Raw genomic sequence first — 25,190 nt, 5'->3', positions numbered from 1 at the left:
TTAATTATTAGATTTTAGTTTAGTCCCCATCTTAATTCAAAAGGGTTCTGAATCGTTTTGATTCAGAAAAATTTTGAAATCTACCCGATCCTGTTCCGGCGTATGCGATGCACCGGGCCCGGCATGCGGATTCCGCCGCGAATGTTGCGCCGCTGTGGGGCAATCCAACAGTGGTATCAGAGCCATGGTTTTGGGGATCCAATTAAGATAATAGTTAATTAATTATGAATTAGTTCTGATTTTTTAATTATTATGCATGCTGAAAAATTCTGCGTGCTGAAATTTCGTGATGCTGAAAATTTTCAGCATGCTGATTTTGTTAGATCGATCATGCGATGTTAGTTTTAAAATTATGATATGATTATGATGTTTAAAATTAAGGTATTGCATGATCTGGATCTCAGATGGTTGCATAATAAAATTAAAATCAGATTAGATAAAATCATGCATGAGATGCATGTGGTGATGATCATAGGATTCAAACCCTTTTGGTATCGAATGTAATGACCTGCGATGTGATCTGTAATGTCATGTAATTTTTCAGATGCTTACATGCATCTTATTTAATGTTTTGAGAGGCCTGCGTGCCTCCTAAAAGGGAGATGTAATTTATTTTTATTTTTATTTTATATCTGGTTGTATTTCTGTGATGTGATGTACGTCAATGATCAAGTCGAAGATGATGCATGAGATGAGCAGGGGTCTAAGCGGTTGATGGCAATTGGATCAAGAGTTGGTCAAGGATCGAATCAAGAAGGCTTGGAACCAATTCAAGAGTTGAAGACCAGTTGATCAATTGACGTGCATGTGCTTGTAATACGACCTAACTAGAATCCATGATCATCACCTATTTAAAGTTTAGCTTTAATTATTGCTGCGATTATAACTGCCTGCAATGTGCCGTTTGCATGTGATGTGAATGTGAGTCGGGTAGATAGGTTTACATGTGATGTAGCAAACCCAATTGAGACCTAAATCAAAACCTCCTCAATCAAGTCGAGAGTGAACCGACATGAGCAAGTCATATTAGATTAATTGATCTAATTGGTGTCTAGGAAAGCATGAAAGGTGGTTACTTAATTAGGACCTTACTCTCTAAGTAAGGGGAGCCTCCCACCTGCTTACCTGGCCAATTGTTCGATTACCTCTTATGAAGAGCTCAAGTTGCAAACACTAAGACCTGATTAACCAATATTAAGTCAATAGGTCTTCCACTGTAGTAGAGCTGCTAAGGTCTTTCTGATGTTGATTTGTCTCGGCTGGACACAGTGGGCAAGTTGCATCGGGGGGCTGGACCTCTCTATAGACATGAGATGTTGTAGGGTAAAGATGGGGTTGGGCACCAATAACTGTTAGGTGAGGACCCAATGACGACTTTATTCCTACGGTTATACGGTGGGTCTGACTTAACTAAGAAATGGGACCAATAACTGTTAGGTGAGGTTTTCATGGCTTAGAGATCAAGTTACACTGCAACATGCTTGAGAAGCATTGTACAAGAGTTGTACATTCATCAATCTATGTGTCACCAATAACTGTTAGGTGAGGTGGCATGTAAATCGGTGGGACCGCAGTACCCACTAGAAACCCTAGTCGTGTGGGATTTCCGTTTCCCTACCAGGGGAGTGTGAGGGATTCGAGAAAATAGTGGGAGTTACATTTGTTCTAAAAAGACCTTAGAACAGATTAGGATCAAGTACAAAAGTCTAACTAGAATCTTTACTCTCTGCAGATATAATGTCAGCTTCAAACCCTTTGACCCGTATTCTTGAGACCAACCGACTGACCGGAACCAATTACAAGGACTGGCTAAGAAACCTCAAAATTGTTTTGGACTGTGAGAAAATAGGCTACATACTCGATTCTGATAGCCCCACACTACCAACACGTCCTACTGATGTTCAGCGTCAGATGCATCAAAAGTGGATGGATGATGACATTAGAGTTAAATGCTATATGATGGCATCCATGTCAAATGAACTCCAATGCCAGCATGAAAATATGAAGACTGCTAAGGACATACTGGCACACCTGCAAGAGTTGTATGGTGAGCAGAGTCGCACAGCTCGTTTTGAAGTGTCCAAGAGGCTCTTCAAGACAAAGATGCGTGAAGGGCAGTCTGTCCATGATCACGGTCTGACTATGATCAAGGACCTAGAGGAGCTTGAGAAGCTCGGAATGAACATGCACAAGGAATTACAAGTAGATTTGATCCTACAGTCACTTCCTGATTCATTTGGTCAGTTTATAGTAAACTACCACATGAATAAGATTGAATGCACTAAGACTAAACTAATTAACATGTTGGTAACTGCTGAGGGAGCCTTGAAAGGTTCAAGGGGCAATGTCCTTGCTGCTGAGTTGACTTCTGGTTCCAAGAGAAAGTCTACTTGGAAGAAAAAGAAGCCTGCTAAGAAGCAGAAGAAAGACAAGAAGCCAAAGAAGGAAGTTCAAAAGAAAAAGGCTAACGACAAAGAAAAATATTTCCACTGCAATGTCGACGGCCACTGGAAGAGAAACTGTCCTTCATACCTCGAGAGCCTGAAGAACAAGAAAGGTGACACACCTTCAGAAGGTATAGACTTGCTCATAATTGAAACTAATCTAACGGTTTCTTCTACTTCTAGTTGGGTTATAGATTCTGGTTCTAGTGCTCATCTATGTACTACCATGCAGGGTCTAAAGGAAAGTAGAAGGCTGGCGGAAGGTGCGGTAACCCTTCGGATTGGCAACGGAACAAAAGTTGCTGCTGTGGCTGTGGGCACCTACCATCTGCGACTACCGTCTGGTTTTAGTTTATTACTTAGAGACTGCTATTATGTACCTGCTGCTAGCAGAAATTTGATTTCTGTTTCATGTCTAGCACAGGAAGGTCATATTTTTACATTTGACAAAGACTGCTGTTCTATTTATTTAAGAAATAAAATAGTCGCACGTGGTTTTATGATTGACAGTCTCTATCATTTGCATATGGATGTATCTATAAATGTGTCTGAGCAAGAAGTGAGTGCCAAAGGATCCAAAAGATCCAGAGATGAGATAAACCAAAAATATTTGTGGCACCTCAGACTTGGCCATATTGGAGAGGATAGGATGAACAAAATGGATAAAGATGGGCTTCTCGGCTCATTGACTTCCGAGTCATATCCAGTTTGCGAGTCCTGTCTTCAAGAAAAAATGGCTAGATTGCCCTTTGTAGGACATGGGGAGAGGACCACTGAAATACTTACCCTAGTACATACAGATGTATGTGGCCCATTCGATGTGCTAGCCAGGGGACGTTATTCGTACTTCATTACCTTTACCGATGATTATTCACGGTATGGGTATGTGTATCTTATGAGACACAAGTCTGAATCTTTTGAAAAGTTCAAAGAGTTCAAGAATGAAGTAGAAAAACAAACTGGAAAACCTCTTAAGGCTCTTCGATCAGATCGAGGAGGAGAATACCTTAGTGGGGAATTCCGGGACTATCTCAAGAAAAACGGCATAGTCTCACAGTGGACACCTCCGGGTACACCTCAACTCAACGGGGTGTCAGAGAGGAGGAATCGGACCCTATTGGATATGGTCAGGTCCATGATGAGCTTCACTGATTTACCTATGTTTTTTTGGGGAGATGCCTTACTTACCGCAGTATATCTACTGAATAGAGTTCCCTCTAAATCCGTTCCTACCACACCGTATGAGATATGGCATGGTAAGAAACCAAGTCTTGGTCATCTCAAGATTTGGGGATGTCCGGCCCACGTCAAAAGACTACAGGCGGACAAGCTAGAGGCTAGGACCATAAGTGCTCGTTTTATAGGATATCCTAAAGAGTCATTAGGATACAATTTTTACGTCTCAGAGGATCACAATGTGATTATGAGCCGTCATGCCATCTTCTTGGAAAACCAGTTTATCCTTGATAGAGGCAGTGGGAGGAAAATTGAGCTTGAAGAGAAAGTCTCTGAAAAGCAACGAGTCATGAATCCTATTGAACCCATTCATACAGAGCCAGTACACGATGTCCCTCGACCACCTCGTAGATCTAGTAGGGTCTTCCATCCTCCCGATAGATACTTAGGTATACTAGAAGAGGATACCGAGGAAATGTTCCTAGTGGGAGATAGGGATCACATACAGGATCCCAAAACCTACAACGAGGCGATATCTGATGTCGATTCTGAGAAATGGTTGGAAGCTATGAAGTCAGAGTTAGACTCCATGCATTCCAACCAAGTCTGGACCTTAGTAGACCCACCAGAAGGTATTGTACCTATTGGATGCAAATGGATCTACAAAAGGAAGATAGGTTCGGATGGAGAGGTAGAGACCTATAAGGCAAGGCTTGTGGCGAAAGGGTATAGTCAGCGCGAAGGCATTGACTATCAGGAGACCTTTTCACCTGTAGCCATGCTAAAATCCATCCGAACATTGCTTGCCATTGCAGCATTTCATGATTATGAAATCTGGCAGATGGATGTGAAAACTGCTTTCCTGAATGGATATCTTGATGAAGATATCTATATGGAACAGCCTTTGGGTTTCACTTCCAGTGATAGAGATCACAAGGTCTGCAAGCTACAAAGGTCCATCTATGGACTAAAGCAAGCATCTCGGAGTTGGAACACTCGTTTCGATGACGCAATCAAAACGTTTGATTTCATCAAAAACGAAGAGGAACCGTGTGTTTACAAAAAGGTTAGTGGGAGTGCTGTCGTTTTTCTCGTACTGTACGTAGATGACATTCTCCTGATTGTGAATGATATTCCCATGCTAACCTCGGTCAAGGTCTGGTTGTCAAAAGAATTCTCAATGAAAGACCTTGGGGAAGCATCCTATATTTTGGGAATAAAGGTCTATAGAGATAGATCTAAAAGGATGCTTGGCCTTTCACAGAAGATGTACATAGAGGAGGTGCTGAAGAGGTTCAGCATGGAAAACTCCAAGAGGGGTCTCTTACCCCTTAGGCATGGAATTCATCTCTCCAAGAAGATGTGCCCCAACACATCTGAAGAGATTCAATGCATGAGCAAGATTCCCTATGCATCGGCAATAGGAAGCCTCATATATGCCATGCTATGTACACGACCTGATATAGCTCTTGCTGTGAGTGTCACAAGCAGATATCAGTCGAATCCAGGTGAAGAACACTGGACAGCTGTGAAGAATATTCTTAAGTACTTGAAAAGAACTAAAGATTTATTCTTGGTCTTTGGGAGAAGATCAGAGTTGAAGGTAGAAGGATGCACACATATTGATGATAAAAAGTCTACATCAGAATATGTGCAATGGTGGTTCAGTAAATTGGAAGAGTTCCAAACAACCGATCATTATAGATTCTACCTTAGAAGCTGAATGTTAAGCCGTATCTAAGGGTGCAGTGGAAACCTTCTGGTTAAAAGTTCATTGCAGAGTTAGGTGTAATGTCATTAGATGCCATAACACTCTACTGCGATAATAATGGCGCCATAGCTCTTGCTAAGGAACCAAGGTCTCATCAGAAGTCCAAGCACATAGAGCGGCGCTTCCATCTCATACGCGACTATGTTGAGAAGAAATATGTAGAGGTGCAGAGAGTAGACTCCGCGGATAACGTGGCAGACCCGTTCACTAAGCAGCTAAGTCAGCAAAAGACTGAAGCCCACCTTGAGAAGATGGGGCTTAGATATATGACTGATTGGCTTTAGTGCAAGTGGGAGATTGTTAGATGTATGCCCTAGAAGCCAATCTGGTTGACACATTATTAATTCTAGGGGCATAATTTTGTACTTGACTATTTATTATTGAATAAATAAAAGGCATCTTTTCATTCATATTATTTATGTGTCTATGAATCGTCCAAGAAATTAATAAGATGACGATGCATATTCTCAAGAGTTGAGAATTTGAGCTATGTATCATTGGTGATTAATTTCTAAATGCTCCTGATCAATGGATCATCACGAGGACGGTGATCGATCCGATCAGTGCACAGATCACTTTCCTTCTGGATGGACGACGAGACTTGAGTCCACAGTGTAGGGACACTGAAGTGATAGTGCAGGTGCTTGTTGGAGAACAAGGGTATTGAGCGTGACCAAGACAAGAAGTCACTTGGATGTCTATCCACTCGTCAGTGACTTGCTTGATGTTGCAGTAGTGTGACTGGTCCTTTGACCTGCGGTGCTTCGGCTACTCACAGTGAGGTTATTGTAGTTTGACTGCACACATACATGGTCTCTAGCCATATGGGTCCATGCAGTGTAGATTGGCTGCAGTAAGTTCACTGTAGGAGTAGGGTATGCACCTATAAGGAATCTATCGACCTTGATAGATAAGGAGAGATCCTATGTGATTTATAAGACTGAGTTCGTAAGACCTCGGCCGGGGCAGTATGCACAGTGGAGAAAGAGTTTTCCACTCTCGAACTTAAGTCGAATAAATCTTGACATATAACAGACGATGGGGTTTGACGAGTTGTCCATGACCTCCGTCCTGTAGGGATCCACGATAGTAGGACTGTATCACACGATAACTGCACCTAGAGGTTCATTATTCTATTCTACTGGGTTGCCACTACATACTGCTAGGTGTCACTTGTGGATGTTGGGACTCACGGGAATTTACCTGATGATCGGTAAATCCTGACGAGTAGAACTGAAAGTGTTTCAGTCCACTGAAAGGTGTTTCAGTGATATTGAGATGAAGATCTCAATATGTCTCATTATCAGTTAGATTAGAACCTACGAGGTCACACACATTAGGGGTTCTGATTATTAGGATTGTCGAATTGTGATTTGGAATCACAATGTCAATAAGATTGATGTTTGAAATAACCCACTAAGAGTTAGTGAGTTAAATGGAAGAATTAAATAATTATAATTAGATTATAATTAAGTCTTTGATTTGCTGATTAATTGAGTCAAATTATGTTGGGTCTGACCCAAAGAAATTTGACTCAAATCCTAGTCAAAAGTTGGCTAGATCGAGTCCTTGAAAATCCTGCCAAATTCAGCCTTTTTCCTATTATTGGAGCCTCCCTCTTGATGCCTTATTTTGAGGGGTCAAAATAGGCAAGAGGGGGCAGCCAAGAGGACAAGGAGGGGCGTGGCCCCCTCTCCTTCTTTGCTGGGAGCCAACGCCTCTTGATTCTTTCCAAGAATCAAGGGGCCCGCCAATAAAGAAAGGCACCAGGAAACCTATTAGGAATAGGTTTCCTGGCACATAGGGTTTTGAACCCTATAAAAAGGGAGCCCCACGCCCCAAGAAAAATCAGAGCTCTTCTCCCAGGCGTGGGGCAGCAAGGCCATGTTTTTGGGGATTTTTAAATCAGCAAAAAGAGAGAGAAAAGAATCAAAACAGTGAAGGGTTTTCTTCTTCCTTTTGAAGGCTGCACAAGGTGGGATCCTTGTGATTTCTTCTTCCTTCTTCTTCGACATCCAAGAGAGGCTTTTGCAAGGAGCTAGCACCCCGGTGAAGCCCCATCTCTGATCTTCAGCAACCTCGTGTGGATACTTGTAGAGGCCGGACGTTTGTGCGGCTACAAGGAACCAAACCACGATCATCGGTTGCGGTGTTCTTCTACCCGCACAAAGGTGAAGATGAGATCTTCATTTGAACTTTTATATTTCTGATTTTCTAGTAGTTTAACAATTCATAATTAATTATTAGATCTTAGTTTAGTCCCCATCTTAATTCAAAAGGGTTCTGAATCGTTTTGATTCAGAAAAATTTTGAAATCTACCCGATCCTGTTCCGGCGTATGCGATGCACCGGGCCCGGCATGCGGATTCCGCCGCGAACGTCGCGCCGCTGTGGGGCAATCCAACAAATATCATCTTGTTTGTGCAAAATATCCCAACTTGGTAAACAATTTAGCTCAACATTGTGGTTCTCACATCACACAAGCAGTATTCCGAAATCCTGCAGATCATCTCCATTAATACAAATACCCGTATTTTATGGATTCATGTGGACTTGGATTTCAAATATAGCTCAACAATTGGTCGTATCTCAAAAAGGGTAGTTTGATAAAAGTACTCCAAAGATTGAAATATGATATGGATATCATATATTTATAACAAATGTGATTGGAACTTGTTTCCTACAAGATCATCTCACACAAAATACTAATTATATTGTTGTTTATTAAAGATGACCAGAATATATATATATATATATATATATATATATATATATATATATATTATTACAACATAACAGTGCTACCAGTAAATGTTTAGAACGTGATAACAACACAAAATTTCTCTACATTGTAGAAGGTGAAAATGGATCAGATAATGCCTATCTATATCCATTCTCATATCCGAATCTATCAAAATATGGACACAAACTTTAGAATCCAACAAATGTTCATATTCCTACCTGGCAATAAAAGAAGTACTCCTGTGAATACACAACTATCCAATTGGTATCTCAATATGCAAATCAATCTTCAACCCTACTTAGGCCCTGTTTGGGGGAGCTTTTGGAGGGCCAAAAAGCACTTTTTGGCCTTCCAAAAGCACTTTTGGATGAAAAAGAGTGTTTGGTAAAAAATTTGGAAAGCTATTTTAGCTTTTCCAGAAAGCTAAAAATAACTTTTTGGGATAAGCTCCATTTTGGAGCTTTCCGAAAAAGCTGTTTTGAGCTTCGTTGGAAAGCTGTTGTTTTGACCAAAATACTCATAATAAAATATAACCATTACATACTTTGTCTCTTTATAAACCTAAAAATCTACTAGAGCCCTAACAAAGAACCCTAGCCGTGGATCAGACTCTCTTCTGTGCAAGAAAAGGTATTCTTGTTTCTTATTATTGTAGTATACTATAAGTATAATATTATGTTACATTATATCATAATACATTAATATGTTATGTTAAATAATTGAATATTATGTTATATTATGAAAATTAATGTATGCTAATAATTATAATATTTTGTACCTTTATTATTGTATTATACTATAAATATAATATTATATTACATTACATCATAATACATTGATATGTTATGTTAAATAATTTAATATTATATTAAATTATTATGCTATAGTATAAAATATTATATTACTATATTATAATAATATTATATTACATTACAGTAATATTATACTATATCATATATTTATGTATTAATATATGTTATATTTTATTATGCTCTGTTGTATAATACTATACAATGTCCTTTATGGTAATTTTGTTATACAAAAATACTTTCTCAGTTTGTTTACCAAACACATGTTAAAATGTGACAACACTTTAAAAATGTAGTTTCCAAACAGCAAACATCTTTTTATAAAAGATCTGCTTCAGAAAGTTCTACTTCCAACAGCTCTACTTCCAAAAGCTCTACTGCCAACAGCTCTCTAAACAGAGCCTTAGTCACATAGAGCTCTAATACACTCCATAGGAAATTAAGTGATAACATCAGCATGTTTTCAACATAATTTTCTTCCGTAGAGAAGCATTCTTGGTAAGGTCCGCCAAACCGATACCAGTCAGCGGCCGGTACGATTTGGTACTGTACCATGGCTGGTACGGGTAGGGCATGCCGGTTCCGTACCAGCACGCCCAAATTTTTTGTTTTTTAAAGTTTTTTTATGTTTCTATGGTTTCGGTTTAACCTAAATGATGCATCTTCTTGTTTTAAAATGATACAAATCATAAAATGATTAGTAAAATGTTGCATGCTACAAAAAAAATAATATAAAATATTCTCAAATCAAGTAGTGACGTAAAAATTATAAAATAATACAATCAATTATATACATTTATAGTACTACATACCAATATCTAAAATTGAGTCGAGTGGTGATGGCTCTCGTAAGTATCCAGATCATCAGCATTGTCGGAAGGGACATCAACCCACGCCTCTAACCACGCGGTGGCGTAGTCTTGTATGTTTATCCCATAAGAAACGCGCGCCGAATTATAAAAACTCGGATCTCTCGCTGAAGCTCTGATGCTGAGGTGTCCTCTGACTGATAATACGGCTATGGAAGGGCCCATCCGAATAAGCCGGCAGCAAAATCTGATCTGTGAGATGCTCCGGGCTGCATAGGATAGTAGCCACTACAAGATGCCAAAGACGCACCATATCTATATCCATATCCATATCCGTATGGATTATAAGCTGCTTGTGATTGCGGATAATAGGATCCAATATACGACTCAAAACCTGCTACGTGTATGGATCCTACTCCATGTACGAAATCATCTGCATCTGCATCGTATCCTCTTAAATCACCTCGAGCTCGTTTCCTATATGCAATTGTTTTCACACAGGCTCTACCAATTGTGCACCGTGGTCTCTATCCTATATAGCATGCATGAACAGACTCACCGATGAAACGAAGACCACCTTGCGGCTCTTTTTATTTATTTATATATTTTTAATAAATTTTAAATTTTAAATTATGTTTAAATATCATAAATTCAGAAAAATATGATTTCTACCTCAAAAATTACCTCTGAATTATGTATAATTTTTTATAATTTTTTGGTATTATTTATATATTTTTATTTTTTTGAATTTAAAAATAATATTTAAATAATAATATTTTAAAAAATTAATTTCAGCTCAGATCTATGTAAAACCCCTCAGATCTATGTAGAACCCAACAATGGATGCTACATATATTTTTCTACACCTTTAGGCATGCATCAAAGGCTACTTTTTCCAAATTTAGGCATAAGCCACTATGCGCATTATCGTATCGAAACTTGAATAAATGAACATTAATTTTGTATGGAGAGTAGGTTGCATGCCCCTAAATACGTTTCTGATTTTACAGTTTTTTTGTTTTTTTTATTTTTACTTTTTAGTCTGAAAATATATTTTTAATTTTTAAAAATTATATATAATCCGAAAATTAAAAATTTTTGTTATCGTGTAGATCATCCATAGATCTACAACATATAATAAAATCAGCCTAAATAAAAAATTTTGGCATGATCTTTTTTTATTTTGCAATATCGAGTTATTTTTTTAAGCCCAAAAAAATGAGGAAATGGGATAGGAGAGAAGAAGCACACCTTATTTAGACTTGGATCTTTCTTCTGAGCTACTAAATCAGTGAGTTTTTTGAGTGATTGGGGAGGAAAAGCAGCGGAAATCTCTCCATCGCTTTCATTTGCTGTTGGGAACTCGGGCCTTTCCAACTTCAATTTAATGCTTTAAAGCATCAGACAAGTGCACAGTGAGGGGTCCGATTCGAAACTAGGTTGATTCGGTACCAATCAGCCAGTTCAAACAAAGTTTGAACTGAACCGGCCAGTTTCAGCCATTTCCGGCCGGTTTTGGTCGATTCGGGACCGATTTCAGCCGATTCGGTACCGGTTCCAGCCAGTTCAGGGACGAAACCGAAAATAATACGCGAACCGACCCGGTTTTGCACTAGATCGGCTTGGCATTGCCGGAACCCTTTTAAAGGACACTGTGATTCTAAAATTTCACCCTTACATAGTCACCCTTTTAATTCAATACATGTAGCTTAGAAGAACTATTAGGATCCACTGAAGGAGTCTTCTAATTAAGTAGATGTAGTATTTCTCTGTTGTTTTTCATACAATCATTTGTTTCTTTTAGAAACATAATAAAAGAAGGCCTGGAAGCTTCTAGACATACTCTGGGTTAATAAAACACAAAGTGGAATACTATCCTATCGAGGAAATTTAGCTATCTAATTCATATCCATAGTGTTATTATCCAATTTGTATCAGTATCAGTTCAAAACATAGATTCAAATTTTAGCATCTCATTCTCATTCATGCCCATATTTGTTGTTCACCAAACCAAAATGGATATGGATATGGATATGCTAATACTTGATCAATATCTGATCCATTTTCAGCCTCCTACATTGATTATTAATTTATTACTATGAAGATATAACATACCATTTTGTAGAATCAAGCATGCATCCAAACAGCTTGTTATTGATCCATCCTTTCATGCTACCATGATATTTATTCAATTTTAATTTTTTTTCAATTTCTGTTATTTATTCAATTCTAATTTCCTTATCATTTTTAAGTATTTCAAACTTGTAAAATTTTTGCAGCAAAATTCATTTCGATAGTTTCAAAACCAACCTGCTTGGTCTGCTTGGTTCATTTCTATTACCAACTCACCTAAAGAAACCAAAACATTTATCGTTTATGCTCTCAAGTAGAGCTGATCAAAACCCGGGCCGGGCCGGGCTCGGGCCGGGCTCTACAGCAGAAATTAGGCCCGATGGCTATGCCCAAGCCCGGCCCAGCCCGACTGTCGGGCTTAAATTTTTGTCCAGGCCCGACTGTCGGGCTTAAATTTTTGTCCAGGCCCGACCCGACTTTATAAATCTGGTTCTAGGCCCGTCTAGCCCGGTCCGACCCGATAGGCCCGACCCGACAGGTCTGATTTTTTCTTTGTTTGGAATCTGGAAATGGGCCAGAATGGCCCGACCAAGCCCGGCCCGTTTTTTTGGTCGGGCCGCTTTTCTCCCAGGCCCGACCCATGGGCCTTTTTTTAATGCCCAAGCCCGAAAAATTTCGGGCCGGGCTGGGCGGGCCAGAAGGCCTGTGATCAGCTCTACTCTCAAGTCAACCTCTGACAACTATTTCAGCATTGCTTTATTACCTTTCACTTAATATAAAAAGTTAATGAATTTTTCGAGAGCCTTTAGTGACAATACACACCCCTTTAGCACAACTTTTCCTAGATACCACTAATTGTCATGTCACTTCCTAGGGCATCTTTAAGGAGTCAAATGCCTGAGAACTCCCGTCTCTAGAAACCGTGGCTTTTTCTTTTGTCCAAATTATTAGCATATAAATTTATAAAAATTAAAGGTGGAACTAAATTTTCCTTGCTTGAAAGGCTCAAAGATAATGCTTAAATTACAGAAAAAAAAATGAATTTTCTGGAGATGGGACAGTGTTATCACCAGAACCCAAAGAGGAATATCTTAAAAAATTAACTATATATAAAAGCATATGAGACAGGAATTGGTTAGACATACCTCACTTTTTTGTTTCCTCTCATGGTTGCAGAAAGCAAGGCTCGTATCAGAATCTTTCTGAATAATCTTCCTGCAGAATATTTAAAAACAAAAAGATTGTGGCAACAAGATCAGACCACAAAATTTCTCTATCAGATAAAGTAAATAACCAAGTACATTTAGGCAACCTGATTTGATCGATAAGTTAGTCTGCGCAACTCACAGAGATAAGCTCAGTTATCAACTAAAAGTTAAACCGAATGTAACAAAATTAAGTTCCTGATTATCATGCATGCCAAGAAAAAGGGTGTTCTAGAATTTAATGATATTGTAATGCCAAAAATATAGCATTCTTGACAAGTAACAATCATGTTCCCTACTTATTGGCAAGTCGTCTCCTTGTTTAAGATTTCCCACTATAAGAAACTTGTAGGGATGCAAATGGATCAGGTCAATACAGGTTGACCATTGGAATGGGCAGGGACTATTGTCATATGGTTAAAAACAGGTTGGATGGAAATATGTGAACACCTGTGCACCGACAGTTCTGGCTGTCAACTTTGATCAGGCCTTGATTTGGTTCATTAAATGCAGAAAATAAATCAGTATAAAGGAATGGTCCCTCATGAATAAGATTAAAATGAAAACTAATTTGGCACCAAAGCCCACTAAGGACTACACTAACTCACTAAGTGCAGCCAACAACAATTTGCCAAAATACAAGTTCTATCTTTATAGAAATTCAATCATTCAACCAAACACATCAACTTTAAGTCAGTTGTTTTAATTTTGGAAGTTTTAGCCTAGTTTGGCTTGAAAAATTGAAAGAAAAAACAAAAAATACCAACTAAAAATTAACAAAAGAACATAAAATACGGAGGTAAAAAGTTATCAATTCACTTGGTTCATACCCACATTAGACGTATTCTGACATTTTCAGACCCTACTGAACTCTGCAATCCTTGCAGTTCCTTGAACCCCTTTCATAATGATTTCATCAGGATATGAAGATATGAGATACTTCTAATGGCTATGTGCTGGTTTTGGCACCTCTTCCCAACCATTTGGTATCAATTTGGTGCTCCTGAGCATTCTTGACCTTTCTATTTGCTCTACCTGCATCTTTTGGCTTTTTTGGTGGTTTCTTCTTCTGAACTAGGTTTGCAAATTTAAGCCCATCAACCAAGTGTCTCTTTTTCTTTTGTTGACTAGATTAAAAAGGGTGCAACACGAGGAACCCACCCTAGTACTACTCTCGCCTGAGCACACTTAACCTAGTGCCCTTTTCAAATGTGGATATGGTCTATTTGCCACACAGACATTAGACATGCCTGATTTGGTTGTCTTGATAAGTCAGCACAGCAAAGGATATTTCTGGCATTGAACTTGATCAGATGAGCAGTTAAGATGTCAAGTTGGTTGCTCTTCCTATTTTAATTGCCAGTATTTCCAAATCATTTGCATATTCAAGACTCATTCATACCATAAATAAGTTATAATCACGAAGCCTAATGTAATGTTCAGAATCAGCCTTACAAACTGGTGCAAATTTATAATAGGCATTTAGATGTATAACATGGATGGTAGTTATGAAACAAATAACTGGAGATACAAGTAGAGAGGTGTAGTAAACTATATACAAAACTAAATCTATGTTCTGACCAAGAATTCAAGTGCCAAACATATGTCTGACAGGGTGCTGGAACTGTGCATGCATGGAAATTGACCCATGGCACCATATATCGGCTGTCAAAGTGGCATAGGTCAATCCTTGTTTCAGAAATTCACCGCACAGCTGGCCAGCACCCACATTTGAATCCTTGTTTCTAACAGTGCCATCTGACATTTCCCATATGATAAAAGTGCTGTCTGTTTATGATGCTCCTATCCATTCAGGAAAATATACAGCAGATAGATAACTTACATCTTTAACATAGGACATAAAAGAAATTTTCTACACTAACAAATTACTCGATATGCAAATATAAAAAGTTGAGAAGATTGATATGCCAACACTAACAATTTATTTGATAGATAAAACTGGTGTTTACATGCCTGAATGTGAGAAGCATGATAGATTCCTTGTGTATATTTAAAAAGAAAAAAAGAAAAAATGGCAACACCACCACCTAAGGTTCGCCGTCTCAATACCGAACTCCGTACCGGTGTCAGACTAGCACAGTATCGGTATGGTATGGTATAGAATTTTTTGGCATATCGAGTATTGGTACGCCACCCATACCGGATACCGGTATCAAATCGGTACAATAATTACATTCCGTACCGCTCGGTTTGGCCGATACGGCATACCTTGGTTTAGACTTTAGACAAATTAAAAACTCAAAAGCTGAAACTAAGAAGATCAAATTGTCTCACTGTTGTGCGAGATGGGTCGGAAGGTGCTGACAGTAATCACATGCACGAGAGAGAGATCCATAGTGATTTTGACGTTGTTGATTAAGTTGCAGATGGAGTTCTGCAACTTTCTGTTTTAACCTGGCAACGTCAGCCTCAGCAAGGGCAATCTCCTCAAGTTCTGCCCTTGTCTTCAGACAAAGTTAAAAAGGATAAGGTCATACTCGACAAAATCCATTACTTTATGCCGAGAATGATGAACAGGAAAAAGAATATGCAGACCTTAGAGTCCATGGCATGTGAGCTAGAAAACTGTCCAGAAGACATGTTCAAGCCAACCTCCAGAGCAGCTCTAAGGTCCCTCTCAGCTTGTAATTGCTCTTGTAGCCTTGAGACCTTAGAAAATAGTCAACAAAATGTTAATAACATAATTTCAAAAAAGACAAATAGTTGTGTGCGAAAAAAGTTCCCTTCAATAAATGCAAGCAACGACCAGAAATGAAAACATGTGATTGCATATCAGATATTTTGCATATACAACTTCTGCATTTGGTTATCCTCACCAAGTCATTCATGGTGGGGCTAACAATACAGGCAGGTCAGAGCACGAATTGGTCAGAGTAGAAAATGCTCAAACCCAAATGTATAGCCACATTTGGCCAGGTCAACAAAATACAAACCCATAGACAACATATCCAAGTCAACTTATTTAAAAATGAACTTAAGAAACTAAGAACTTTAATTAATATGTTTCTATAAACTAGCAGCTGTCTTAGAATTTATATCTACATCCAATTCAAGAAGTAGTACTGTCATAACAATGGATGTAAGGAGCATTTACAAAAGGTGGTCCCACAAGGAATGAAGATTAACTGACAGTATAGAGAAAAAGTTGAAGACTGACAACCACATAAAAGCATAAGATTTAAACAAAGTCCCAATAAAGATTGCAAACAAAGTGTTATTGTAATATAAGATGGTTTTAGATAAATATAAAGAAAACAAGTGTTATGCCATCCAATCTACAGCTGTCTAATGAGCAAGCCTTTGTGAGAAGCTTGTTTCCGGCCCTGAGTTCAGCTCATCTTCAGCTCACTCGACTAGGTTGGCTCGCTAGAGCTCGGCTCTATTTAGCCCAAAGTAGGAGTAGATAAATAATACTATTTTTGTTATTATTCATAAATTAAAATTTATTTTTATCTAACAATTCTTAAAATTTAATCCAATTTATACATAAAATAATGTATTTCAAATGTAATATTTAATATATAAAAGCTTTATGAGATGTCAACCTCTCCATGTTCTCTTAAACAAGCTGTTCATGAGCAAATTCAAGTTCCACTCAACATTACACGAGCTGGCAAGAGCTCGCCTCAATTACAAACTGAGCTGAGAATGAGCTAAGCCTGACTGGCTCACTCGGGTCTAGCATATTCACACCTCCCAAGCAGATAAGGAGCTTACAGATCAACCTAGCTGACATAAGTTTACAAAGGTTGAGTATTCGGCTATTCGCCATGTATGCAGAAAAAGAATTTTCAAATACTTTGTACAATCATATAAAAAGAAAATTTTTCTTACTCCATTCCTTAACCTTTTTGGAGATTAGTCTTGGAACTTTCTACTCCAACAACTTAAAGCAAGCAAACATATGAAACTTAATAAGCTTCACTGGAAGCATATAAGAAAATAACATACATCTTGCTCTAGAGCTAAGCGTCGTTCATGCAAAGCCTGTTTTCTCCTTTCCAGACTTGCCTGTAGAATGGCATTTCCTTTGGCCTGTGAAAGTATTTTCCACAGTCAGTAAGAGTTCGGCCACTCTTTATCCTGTCATGTCCCAAGAAAATTTCCTCTCATACCTCTTTTGCAATCCTAATCCGGAGGTCATTCTTTGTGATCTCAAGCCTTTGGATAGCAAGCCTGGCACAGGATATGTCACAAGTTTATCAAGAATATTCATGATGCAGAAACTGAAAGAAAATTTTCTTAGTTACCACTGTCTTCCAGCTAAAATGTTTGAGTCAAAATAAATAAGACAATGCTTCATAGGTACGGTTGCGCATGGACAGTTCGAGAACAGATGTACAATTTCGTCACAAAATTTCAAACCATGGAACATCTTTGACAGTAGCAATTTTTCATCAGCAGAACCCACAACATGGAATAATTGTTTGACTTGATATAACGATTCTCATAGAAATGTCAGATTGGTTACATATCAATGACCAAACTTCCAGGATATACAATGCATGAAAAAGAAATCCATCTTGGAAGAAAATTTATGCTTCAAAAAAAAGAAAAAGAAAAAGCAGAACTACCTTTCAATCTGTATTAGCAGTTTAGCACAGAAATGTGCATATAAATAAGATACATGAAGGAGTGCAAGTCCAGTAACTTCAAGATTACAAAACAAATAAGTTGTAATACATTGTACAATCCTAATTTAAAAGGATAAATAACATAATTTACAAGAACCAGAAAAGTCTCACAATGATAAAGTCTGCTGACGTTAAGCATTTAAAGATTTATTTATCTGAAGGCAAATTTTCCTTCTCCCAGAATCACCACAATCTCTATAAAAAAATTCTAGCTTAAAATATCTCCACTCTGTTTCTCAGTTCAAGGAAAACAGAACTCAACTTCCCTTTCCATAATCCTCAACCATGACACCTTCCCCTCTAACATGATACTGAAAACAAAGTGGAACAAAAAGTGTTGCTAGAGTGTGAACTGTTTGGTGCCAAAGTCAGAATCCGTAAATAAATTCACAAAGCAGAATTGTCAGAAATGTGGGACCAGTACTTTGACCGAGATATTGCAGCTGAGCTATCTAATCCAGCAAGGTTGACCAGTAATTAAATTATCGGTGCAGAGAACTTGGGAATAGCAAATAGGCTCCTCATTAATTTCTCAGAGTCAACTAGTTCCCATCTTTCTTTGTTACTTCAAATCAAGGCCGGAGGAACTGGTACTGGGCATCGTATCGGTTGTCCGGCAGGACGAGTCAATACGGGCCATGTCGGGCCTATACCGACAAAGTCAAATGTACCGTGGGAGTGAAGGAGAGAGAGAGAGAAGGGGGAGAGAGGGAGGGAGGCCAGTAGAGGGCCGGCGGAGGGCCAACGGAACCTGCGGCAGGCAAGGTCGTGGCTAGACCCGTGTTTCATTCAAAACAGGGGAACTGGCTACGGCCTCCGCCGGCTCTCTGCCAGCATCCGCCACCCTTCCCCCTCCCCCCCCCCCCCCCCCGCGCTCGCTCTCTCTTTCCTTCTCCTTCTCCGGTTCCAACAACGAGTCTCGTTTCCGTTGCTGGAACCGTACCGGTGAGCCACTAGTACGACTCGAAACGGCCGGAACCGCTCGATTCGGGACGGTTTCGCTAACGTTGCTTCAAATTATATCTTCTATAATTAGAAAAATACGAACCTGAAGATAAAGGTGATTTTGGATGTAGAATGTGTTCTGAAAAGTTGAATGCAGTCAGATATTAGACATATGACAATCTTGCAAATTTCCTGAAAAAAAACTATGTCAACCATAAAAAGGCATTTAAATACAGTCTATCTTGGAAAAATTTCCTAGTTAGATCCTTGTATATTAGTTAGATCATCGCCCAGCCACATGCCAAGGCTTATAACAATAAAGTTGAGTTTGTAGCAGTCTGGAATCTGGATTGTTCTGTACTAGTTCATCCTGACTAGCATGCACCAGCATGAGTTGATACAGATCAGCTTGGGTTGATATGCATAATACATGGGTAACTGCCCATATATCATGCTGATACCTTGCTGCCACCGTCCAGCACAACACAATATTTCAGCCATGACCAGTACAAGTACTGACAACTTTGCCCAAACAGAAGTTATTCAGACGAAACCAACCTGAACCAACCAGTCTGTTAGGTGACAAATCTTGACTAGTTTCTGATGGTCAGATCTAATAATGAATAGCTTCGGTGGAAATGGTTTTTCTGGGGAAAGGTTTGAATCATTTTTGTACCAAGAACTTTGCTGCTTTCATCTCTATCTTAATAGTTTAACAAATTCAAATTTGATTCGACTAATTTAGTCTAAAAGAACAAAAAGTTGGGTACCCTGGTGGTTCAGTTGTAGTTCAAATAACCCAAAATCTACAGCAGTTCATTCACAATTTCTTATTTATGAAGTGACTTAAAAGCGAATATCTTTCTTTTATTATTTTTTTCCAAAAGACTGAGTTTCTTTTGCACTCAGAAAGCTGTCAAGGGGAAATGAATGCATCTTCTATCGTTTCAAAAATTAAAAAAAAAAAAACTTCTCTCATTAAAGGAAATGGCTTCAGTTGCTCGACAAAAAATAATGCAAGCCTTTCACTGGGACAGCAGAGGTCAAAAGAATTTTAGCACATCTTAAAGAAAGACGAGCAACTAAGAAAACCTACTGAAAGTTCAGAAGAGAATATCAAGATAGTTCATTTAGTTCAGTTTTTTCTTTTTGCACCATTATCATTTTGCTGAGGATTTGATATTTACTTTCCCATTTTAGAAACCATCCATATCATTACCAGCCAAGGAAGAAGGGCGCGCACATACACACACACAAGAGAGAGAGAGAGAGCAACATATTATGATAGTACAGCCATGGGATCCAATAATGGCTACTTTTAGATTGCATTAGATACTTTTCGACTGCATTTGATATTGCTGAAGTTAAAAATCAAAAATACATGAGACAGGAACTAAACAACTTACTCTTCTTCTCCAGACGAATCAACTGACTCCACTGATTGATTCTTTCTGGCCTATAAAATTGATAGGCATGACATCAGGAATCTATTAGATAAATTTTATATTCAAAATATAGAGAGCATTTCTACAATAATTAGATTGGGAAAAATACTTTTAGCACAAAATATAAAAGAAAACTTCCTTAGCAATACACATATCAATGCTTATTGGGAAGAAGCATTTACGAAGAATTGAAATCTACAATATTCTACATAATCACAGGGGGAACCTAGGAGGCTAGGACAGTAATTCAAACTCTAGATTTAGACATATAACAGGCCCAAGATAAGAACCATCCAAAACAACAATTACAGGAAACGGAAAGACAATAAGATGAAAAACATTTCAAAACTCTTAAGGATTTGCTCCAGTGAGCTCCATATTTCAGAAACAACAGGATTTCACAGTCAAATAATTCAGAGTATCAGCAAAGTGACTCACATTATTGCGTCCCCAAAAATTAGTTCGCTTCATTTGTGTGTGTGATCCATTTGGTTTGCTTGGATGCCTCTCCAAACAATATTCAGCTACCTGACCTGGGAAAGACATTCCTGGATCAAAGGATGACAGGATCTCTCCCATTGATAGGGGACACTCGCGTGTAGGCAACACACTAGAGGTATCCTTCTCGGTCATTGAGTTATCAACAGTTTTATTTGCAGGATCATGCTCATGTAGTTCAGCTTGGGAACCTCTAGTTAACTCTATATTTGTGGCTGAATCTTGATTATCTTTAGGAGACTCAGCATCTGAGTCATCACCAGCAAAGACCTATTTTTCACACATCAAAAAAAGAGTTCAATTCAACAGAAAGGGGAGTAACTCTAGCAAACAAAGTTAAGTTGAGGCAAAATATCAAGACAAACACATAAAAAAATCAATACTGATGCATGTCATCCCAGAATAAAGCACACTCACTAGCTGGAAACAACATTTATATGTAATATCACAAACAAGCACTCCCAATTGTAGCACCAATTTATGTATGAGCCCTATAAACATGATGAACAATTTGCTAAAGAATGCAAGACTCAGGCAACCATTGGTCACAGTAAAAGACTTTATTGACGTTGAGTAAAGTCATCACAATAAGCTCTGCATTTTTTATACTATTATAAATGCTATATACAGTAAATGTTTGGTGCCCTGGAAACTACTAAATGGGATTCCCCACCTGCTCCAAATCTTACACCCATTTCCTCATTCCTCATGCTTCAACTACATGTTGAAATCTAGCACTATTTTGCAAAATCAACCCAAGCTCTGTAAGTAAATAACTTATTGCTTTTACACTTCTGAATACACAGTTATGCATTTCTTCAAAAGACAGCAAGCAAAATCCTATTATTCTTTAATATATGACATCACAAAGGCTTCCTAGGTGCTTCTGTAAGGCTTCCTAGGTGCTTCTGTATCTAAAAATTTTTAAGTCTTTTAATTGTTTGCACCCCCCACCAACTCTTCATTCAAGTAACTAATGATTAACCTAACCAGCAATACAGTTTGGTAGTACCCTGAAAAGGAAAACATTTTTTTTTATTTATTTTGTTGACATTTTACTATCAAAGAGAGCATACTTTGTAGTAAAATTGGCAAAATACAAAAGGGAAAAGGAAAAGACAAGTAAAAACTAGTTGAAGATCTGGGCATTTGTTACAATTTGACCCGAAATTGTTACCCCAAAAAAAAGTAATTAAGGGCTATATCTTGCTATGGTTGTCAAAAAAGAGATCATAACACCGGTATGACAATCAGAAGAAGACAAACTACATCCTTAAAGAGAATCTGATTGAACTTTTGTCCTGAAAACATGAAGAGGTGCATTAACCAGCTGAGGACCCAGGTACATAAAATTTAATGTTCGTTAAAAAAATAATGGTGCAAGTCATAGCCAAGGGACGCTTAAACTAACTTGTACAGTATAGCTGTGAGAACAGTATGAACTCTATTTATATAGAAAAATGGTGGATTGGTTATGCAAGTTCATAGTTAACAAGTCAAAAGATTTGTTTTGAGTCAATGATTTTTCACTAGATAAATAATTTCACAGAAGAATACATGAGTATCCTCAATGAGCATAAGCACGTATTGAGCATATATTTCTGCACTTAGTCGCCCTTATTTACTAGGGTTGCAAATGGGTCGAGTCGACCCGTGACCCGACCCGACCCGAATTTTGGGACCCGCAGGGCCGGGCCGGGTTCTAAATTTGGACCCGTTCTATTTTTCGGATCGGGTCGGGTCCACCCAATTTTGACCCCGACCTGACCCGACCCATTTTTTCTTGGGTCAGTTTTTTACTATTATATAGTGGAACTTTGAATATAAATATACATAGATCCGGACCCAACCCGGACTCGACCCAAATGACCCGTCGGGTCAAAATTTGTAGGCATGGACCCGACCCGACCCAATTTTCAACTGGGTCGGGTCTGGGTCCAAAATTAAGACCCAAACTAAAAACCGGGTCGGATCGAGGTCACTCAGGACCCGACCCGACCCATTTGCAGCCCTATTATTTACTAACTCAAATAGAAATTTGTTATCGATTTTGGAACATATATAAATTGGTCAGGACTTAGCATGGAAATGAAAGTCATGCACAATAGGATCATCAGTCATTAAAAATAAGAAGAAAAATGTGCCAATTACTTGAAAAAAATTTAGCCCAATAAATAAGCGATCTAGCTTGGAAAAGGTAGTTGGGTGCACTCTTTTAGGTCACCTGATTTAACACGACTTTTCAGATGTGGCCCAGTCAAGGTTTGCCGGACCGACTGTACCGGCGTACCGATGAGCACCAGCACCGGTACAGTTCCGGTTCGGTACCAACTTGGAACCGGTACCGAACCGGAGCCGCGCGCGCGGCCACGAGCACGCGGACTTAAAAAAAAACAAAAAAAAAATGCATCCACGCACGTCCGCGGACGCGTCAAATGCCACAGAGTGGTATTTAATACCCCCACGCAGGCTGGCAACCCGCATGGGCACGGTGCCCCGCGCGGGGAACCGCGCTCGGGCGCGATTCCCTGCTGGGGAACCGCGCGCGGGCGTGGTTCCTGCGCGGTGAATCGCGCGCGGGCGCTCGTCCGCGCGCGTTTTCCAAAAAAAAAGCAACCGCGTTTAATGCCCCCACGCGGGCTAGCAACCCGCGTGGGCACGGTGCCCTGCACGGGGAACCGCGCTCGGACATGATTCCTTGCTGGGGAATCGCACGCGGGCGCGATTCCTGCGCGGAGAAACGCGCACGGGCGCGCGTTCTCCGCTCGCGCGTCCGCGCGCATTTCCCAAAAAAAAATTTGCCGTGTCCGCACTGGGCTCCAGCCGCGTGGGCGCTCTTCCCAGCGCGCGGGGAAAGACCGGCTTGTACCGGTGCGAACCGGCCCAAGCACGGAACCAATCGATTCCGACCCAGTTTGGATCGAAACCATTTTTATATGCTGTACTGTACCGGTACCCGTCGGCACTGGTTCGGTACAGGCTGAACCGACCGGTTCCAGTCGGTTCAGCATACCTTGTGCCCAGTCATTTGGACAAATAAGTCATTTGCATGTCTTGATAACAATTCAGGAAATAGAAAAAGGAACAGCACAGAGAACTATGGGATTCTTCTACCCCAAGTTATGTAATCCAGAGAACCTAGATTTTGTTCCTCGACAGGTGTAGCAGAACTTAGCTAGCAGTTATAATGAGGTGCTATGGAATTTTCAGTCATATTTTAGAAGGAAGAACCCATTCATATAGTACCATCAGCCTGTACACTTGCAGAGGGCAAAGAGCAAAAAGCAAATTTCTTCTAGAAAATAATCAGCGCATGACCTATGACAATAATGAGGTGAATCATTATAATAGTAGAGTATCAATGAAGTACAGGACTCAAGCAAATCACTTTTATATTTAATCTAGAAAAATGTAAATAGGTACAGGTACAAATGGATTACCTCAATATTAGGGGATAACATATAATTTGAAAAAGTCAAAACCTTTCAGGCTAGAGGTGAACTCATAGGCATTTCACCTCTCTGGTTTATACATAATGTCCAAAACTTCATGTTTAATAATGGACTTAGATTACAGAGTTATGCTTGCCAAATATTTCAAAGTCACCTTATGTATTGTAAAGCTTTTATAAACATACAGCCTAAACTATGTAACATTGACACAATATTCAGAAACATATATGCACATTGCAAGCAATAGAAATATCATCATGCTCGAAAGATATCTGTTATTATAACCCATACAGGTCCCTTTCTCAAGGTTTGATGTTTAAAGAGGATTTCTCATGATTGCTGGGTGAAATGCAAATGAATTGATGGAATGCTGAGTTAATCCCACCACCATCAAAGATGCTAATAATGTTATCATCATCATCACCTACTTCTTCAGAAAGGATAGCCAGAGGGGGAGAGGGGGGATGGAGAGAGAGAGAGAGAGAGAGAGAGAGAGAGAGAGAGAGAGAGAGATTTAACTTAAACTATGAGCAATCATGATTAGACTAACCTTCATCATGACTAAGAAATATATCTTAAACAGAATTAAACCCATCAAAAAGCATTAAGAAAAGGGATAAACATACAAAACCGGACTTGTGGACCCTGGACACATTAAATAAATGCAAATACACCATGGAGATTGAGAACTGAAAAGTAACCACAAAAAGCAGCAGTTCACCCCCCACTACAATGCAGAAGATAAATAAACAGTAGCTTTAGATCTTCTCATATTCCCAACAGAAATATTAGAACATATTTTACAAAAGCATAAGCCTCCTTAAAAAATGAATGAATGTGGTAGGAAAAATCTCAATAAAGTGAAAAGCATTATCCCCCATGAAAAGCAAACCTTGCACTCATAAAGGTCGCTGCCACAATATCCACTGCTTTCACTCAGTTTTCCACTATGTACACGTTCAGGATCATCATCCACTTCTGGATCTACATCATTTTCTGCATCATGATATCCATTATCTTTCACCCCAGCATTTCCATCATCTGTTGATTCCTCACTGCCACTATCTTCAATTTGGGAATCATGAGACAGAGAGCATCTGTCTAAATTATCATCCTGCAAATCAAGGATAACCCAGATGATCATGAAAATATGAACAAGAAGCAA

General features: G+C 39.0%; 1 protein-coding gene across 4 annotated transcripts in view; it reads right to left on the bottom strand.

Moving 5' to 3' along the window:
- LOC103701658 (rho GTPase-activating protein 7-like) overlaps positions 1-25,190 on the bottom strand; it is a 49,139-nt gene that overhangs the window by 4,455 nt on the left and 19,494 nt on the right. For all 4 annotated transcript variants that reach the window (XR_003384614.4, XR_003384615.4, XM_008783804.6 and 1 more), the window contains exons 13-20: positions 24,918-25,139; positions 20,514-20,843; positions 20,037-20,086; positions 17,167-17,227; positions 17,003-17,086; positions 15,587-15,700; positions 15,326-15,495; positions 12,971-13,040 (exon numbers count right to left, since the gene is read on the bottom strand). Coding sequence is in view for 2 of the 4 variants with exons in the window: in XM_008783804.6 (XP_008782026.2) it covers positions 12,971-13,040; positions 15,326-15,495; positions 15,587-15,700; positions 17,003-17,086; positions 17,167-17,227; positions 20,037-20,086; positions 20,514-20,843; positions 24,918-25,139 (1,101 nt within the window). In the remaining 2 variants the exon portion in view is untranslated. The remainder of the gene's footprint in view (positions 1-12,970; positions 13,041-15,325; positions 15,496-15,586; positions 15,701-17,002; positions 17,087-17,166; positions 17,228-20,036; positions 20,087-20,513; positions 20,844-24,917; positions 25,140-25,190) is intronic.

This window comes from Phoenix dactylifera, chromosome 17 (assembly GCF_051530095.1).
Source record: "Phoenix dactylifera cultivar Ajwa chromosome 17, Ajwa_hap1_PhDact_Kaust_v1.1, whole genome shotgun sequence".
Classification (NCBI taxonomy): domain Eukaryota; kingdom Viridiplantae; phylum Streptophyta; class Magnoliopsida; order Arecales; family Arecaceae; genus Phoenix; species Phoenix dactylifera.
Note: the sequence above shows the minus strand (reverse complement) of the source record. Positions and strands in the feature narration are given on the sequence as shown.